This window comes from Charadrius vociferus, unplaced genomic scaffold (genome assembly GCF_000708025.1).
Source record: "Charadrius vociferus isolate BGI_N301 unplaced genomic scaffold, ASM70802v2 scaffold1429, whole genome shotgun sequence".
Lineage (NCBI taxonomy): Eukaryota > Metazoa > Chordata > Aves > Charadriiformes > Charadriidae > Charadrius > Charadrius vociferus.
Genome location: NW_009650164.1, coordinates 25,953 through 30,778, shown reverse-complemented (window position 1 = coordinate 30,778; position 4,826 = coordinate 25,953). Strand labels below are relative to the sequence as shown.

At 55.0% G+C, this 4,826-nt stretch overlaps 1 protein-coding gene across 1 annotated transcript in view; it reads left to right on the top strand.

Moving 5' to 3' along the window:
- AARS (alanyl-tRNA synthetase) overlaps positions 1-4,826 on the top strand; it is a 17,096-nt gene that overhangs the window by 6,396 nt on the left and 5,874 nt on the right. The window contains exons 9-14 of the mRNA XM_009892400.1: positions 2-61; positions 668-812; positions 1,476-1,654; positions 2,185-2,298; positions 3,417-3,623; positions 4,276-4,460. Of these exons, the coding sequence (XP_009890702.1) occupies positions 2-61; positions 668-812; positions 1,476-1,654; positions 2,185-2,298; positions 3,417-3,623; positions 4,276-4,460 (890 nt within the window). The remainder of the gene's footprint in view (position 1; positions 62-667; positions 813-1,475; positions 1,655-2,184; positions 2,299-3,416; positions 3,624-4,275; positions 4,461-4,826) is intronic.

The window sequence follows — 4,826 nt, the reverse complement described above, 5'->3', positions numbered from 1 at the left end:
GGAGGAGAAGGGCCTTGTTGTGGACATGGAGGGCTTTGAAGAAGAGCGGAAAAATGCGCAGGTAGATAACAGCTCCAGGAGACCTGGTCTGCGAGTGGGCAGGGAGGATTCCCTTCCTTTTAGTTTGCTGTCATGAGTCTCTGCTCCTTTCTGTGAGTACTGCTCACACCCAGCATGCCCCAGTGCACGCAGTTGTTGTGGGACATGTCTTTTCTGTGCAGCTGGGGCTGGGTTTGCTCACTAACAGTGCGAGGCCTGGGGCCTCGAGCACAACCTTCATACGGAGTCGGTGGAGTGCTGGGAGCACCTCCCCGCTGTCCTGTTCTGGACAGGGAAGTTCTGGACTTCCCAGGCCCAGGAGCAGTCTCCAGGCAGGTCTGCAGCTTGGGTGCCTCTCCCAGCAGTTTGCTGGAGGAGCAGAGTGGCGTTGAGCAGCTGGCTGGGTGCTTGCCTTGTCCTTGCTGGGCTCAGGGCCACTTTGGCTGCATGCTGGTAGTGCCAGAACAGCCTGCTCCAAAGTCAGAAAAGATGGGAGCACTCCAGCAGCTGGCATATGGCTTCCCAGAGCAAAGCTCTGAACTCAGGACCTCTCAGGGATGCGTGTGAGGTGTGCAACGGGCCAGTGCTGAGGTGGGTTTTCTCAAACTTTGGTGCTTGTCGTTGGCAGCTCAAATCCCAAGGGAAGGGTGCTGGTGGGGAGGACCTCCTCATGCTGGACATCTATGCCATCGAAGAGCTAAGGGCCCGAGGGCTGGAGGTGACTGACGACTCGCCAAAATACAGCTACACTTCAGATCAGAGCGGTGCCTATGGTATGAAAAAAACCTTCTCAGAATCATCTGCTGCTGCCAAACCTTTCCTGGCATGTACCTCAACAAGATCCCCTTTGGGTTCACCTTTCCTGGGACATGGAGGTGGGAGTGGAAACATGTGCAGGTGAATAGCCTGCTTCTGACAAAGGGAGCAGGGAGAGAGGAGGGCAGACTGTTCAAGGGCTGACCTACTTTTCAGGTCCATTGTTGCCAACCTGGTCAGAGAGTCTTAATGGGGTTCCTGTTCCCTGCAGTATGGTGTCTCCACACTCCTGTGTTTGTGTTTCCCAGCTGCCCTTTCACCAGTGTCGCAGGAGACTGCATTTTCTGCTTGGTCTGTCCTCAGCTCACTTGCTCTGTCTCTTGCTGCTAATTCTTTGATTTGGTGGAGATTCGGGAGGCCCCAGGCTCGTAGCAGTGCACAGGGCTGACTCTTACTGCATAGGTGCGGAAGAAAGTGACAGTCCCTGCCTTGGAGAGCATGGAATGAAATTCCCTCTTACCCAACTAACTGTTGCCCTGGTTCTTTCTCCTTATCTCCTGCAAATGTAGCTGCCATGAGTTCCTGCAGTATGTGGGAGGTGTTGCTATGAAGTTCTGCTCCCATGTGGTGTCTACAAGGTTTTCCTGTTTTACTGACACTGCCTGTCGTCCTGGTGACAGATTTTGGGAGCCTCGTGGCCACAGTGAAAGCCATCCGCAGGGAGAAGAAGTTTGTGGAGGAGGTATCCACTGGCCAGGAGTGTGGGATAGTGCTGGACCGGACCTGCTTCTACGCCGAGCAGGGTGGGCAGATCTATGACGAGGGCTACATGGTCAAGGACGACGACGGCAGGGAGGATGTGAGTGGGCCTGAGAGCCTTTGGCTAGACTCAGCCTGACCTGGGGCCTGGGCAGGTGTGTGCAGAGAAGGACAAGGGGCCAAGCAAGCTCCAGCAATTTCCTGACCGTGGCCAGTGTCAGGCGTTGCACAGGTTTCCTTTTCGGGCTTGCTGGAGTCTTGCTCCCTTTGCTTCTTGGGGAACTAAACTCGGTGCTGCAGCGTCAGGCTGCGGCCGGAACATGGGTGCCTGTGGTGGTGGTGCTGGGATTACTGTGCAGAAGGGACTGTGCTTTTGAGCTGTGATGGGGAGCTGAGATGGGGACCTCTTTCTGCTCTGCTGTGCCCCATAACTGTGCCCCACCTTGGTTCTCTTCTCTGCTTTGCAGCCCTGTGTGCTGTGCATGGGGACGCTCGGCTTTCTCCTATCGCACACACCAATCTGGCTGTCAGCTGAGACCTTTCCAGTTGCAGCTCAGACCTTTGACTGCACCGTGTGTCTCCCCTTGGCCTCTCGCCCTGCTCACTGGGTGCATTTCCCTCTTTGTACAGAAAACAGAATTCACGGTGAAGAACGTGCAGGTCCGAGGAGGCTACGTGCTTCACATAGGAACTCTATATGGAAGCTTGAAAGTAGGAGATCAGGTCCACCTGTCTATTGATGAGGTGAGTTAAGATATGGTATGACACAGGGCCTCATCTTTTTTCCCTGGATTTTTGTTTCCTTTGTTTCCATTGGTGCCACATAAATGGCCTGGAGTTTGGGGCCTGCTCACCCTCTGGCATGCGATGCAGGCAAACAACGTGGCCCTTCCAGTCTGGCTGAGTCAAGGTCTCTCCTGCATGGCACTGGGCTTTCTCCTACCACGAGGCAGATAACGCCCAGCTGGCTCAGAGCCACACTGCCTGGGTTTCGCTGACCAGCAGCAGAAACACGTTTTGGGTCACGGCTGGGAGGTGGAGCACGTATGGTGCTCCACTGCATCGTAGGTGACAGCAGAGAGCCTGGGCTGTCTGCCCCACTCCAAACATGGCTCCTGGGGGCTCAGCCTGCTCAGCGACTGCTGGGTTGAGCCTAGTCTGCAAAATCATAGAATCATAGAATGGTTTGGGTTGGAAGGGACCTTGAAGATTACCTAGTTCCACCACCTTGCCATGGACAGGGACACCTCCCACCAGCCCAGGTTGCTCCAAGCCCGATCCAACCTGGCCTTGAACACCTCCAGGGATGGCGCTTCCGCAGCTTCTCGCTCGCCCTGCTGGCCACACTTCTGATGCAGCCCAGGATACAGTTGGCCTTCTGGGCTGCAATCATGCATTGCTGGCTCATGTTGAGCTTTTCGTCAATCAGCACCCCCAGGTCCTTCTCCTCAGGGCTGCGCTCCATGTATTCTCCACCCAGCCTGGAGTTGTTCTTGGGATTGCCCCGACCCAGATGGAGGACCTTGCACTTGGTCTTCCCTATAGAGGTAGCACCTTTGGAGCAAGAGGGTTGGCTTCCACCTTGTCCACTGAGGAGCGGAGATCAGTGTCTGTGACCTGGTCTGTCCTTGGCCCCTCTCCAGACAAGCCCAACAATGGGACTGCCAGGGAAAAACCATACATGCATTTGGTGGGGAATGTCCTGCTCCCTTAGCAAAGGCTCCAAAGCATGATAAGTTGTTTCTGGTCTCCTGAGCTAGTTAGGTTTCTGTTGGAGCAGCAGTTAACCTCCACTTCTGCTGGTAGAGGTGATCTTGGCTCCATAGCGTGGGACCCCATCTAACAATGGCTTCCTCCATCAGACTAGGCGGAGGCCGGTCATGAGCAACCACACGGCCACCCACATCCTCAACTTTGCCCTGCGCTCAGTGTTGGGAGAAGCTGACCAGAGAGGGTCACTGGTCGCACCAGACAGGCTGCGGTTTGACTTCACAGCCAAGGGAGCCTTGTCTACCCAGGAAATCAAGAAAGTTGAAGGGATTGCCAACCAGATGATTGAAGAGGCAAAGGTAAGTATGGCTGCTGGGTTGGATATACTCAGGAAAAAAATATCTTGAGTCAGACTTTTGGATGATCTGCGATGCTGGGGGTTTGGCCCAGCAGGAGTCTTCTGAGCTCCTGATGCAGTCCTGTGCACAGGTTGGCATCACCTCAGAAGATTTTGAGTGGGAAAACTCCGTGTAGATTGCTCTGTTCATTGGTACTTGAGCCCTCTCTAGGGCTGGAGTGTTTCTCGGCCTGCTCTAACATTAGCTACAAGAGCCAAGAAGTTTGGCAGAGTAGTTTTGTGGGCCTGGATGGATTTACAGTGTACACCCAGACCCCTCAGTGATGTGTCCTCTACAGCGAGAGAGCTCCTCTGTCTGGTGCCAGCCAGAACGGTCCCTGGAGCACCCTGTGCTTTGCTCAGGAGTCTGGTTGGAAATGAACATAAAGGAGCATGGGGGGTCTGAGCAGGCAGTGGTGTCAGGAGTTTTGAAGATGAGGCATCTGTCAATGCCTTTGGGATTGCTGCAGCTCAACAAACGTTAGCTCAGGTGAGGCACGTAACTTCCCTTTTAGGATCTTTCAGAGGAAGTCTGGAATTCCCTGGGAATGCAGGACCTCAGTCACAGCTGACAGGACTGGCTCTTACCTGCGTCCCTTTCCTGTCCTCTGCAGACCGTGTATGCCAAGGACTGCCCTCTCGCAGCAGCCAAAGCTATCCAAGGACTGCGGGCAGTTTTTGATGAGACCTACCCCGATCCTGTCCGTGTGGTCTCAATTGGCATCCCTGTGGAGGAGTTGCTGGCTGACCCCTCTGGCCCCGCAGGCTCCATCACTTCTATTGAGTTCTGCGGAGGGACGTGAGTATCTGCAGAGGCCGGGGAAGGCTGCGGGGTGGCTGAAAACGAGTCCTTGGGGAGCCCGAGCTCTGCTGCGTGCCGTGGGTGTATGCTGGGCACAGCCAGGGCAGAGCTGGAGGTGGTGGCAATGATGTGCTTTTCCAATCCTGAGTCAAGCCGTGTTTAGAATCGGCCTTTGCAGACAGGGAGACTGCCTGTATGCTCCCCGCCCACACGCATAGTCTCTAACAGCGCTGGGAACATAGCCCTTGCCACCCTTTCCTCGCTTATTTGCCTGCAGCGGCTTGGTTGGGTTTTCTACCTGTCCCCACGCTTGCTGCGTCTCCCTGGCAGGGTGGTTTTCTTGTTTCCGTGCTGATTCCTGCT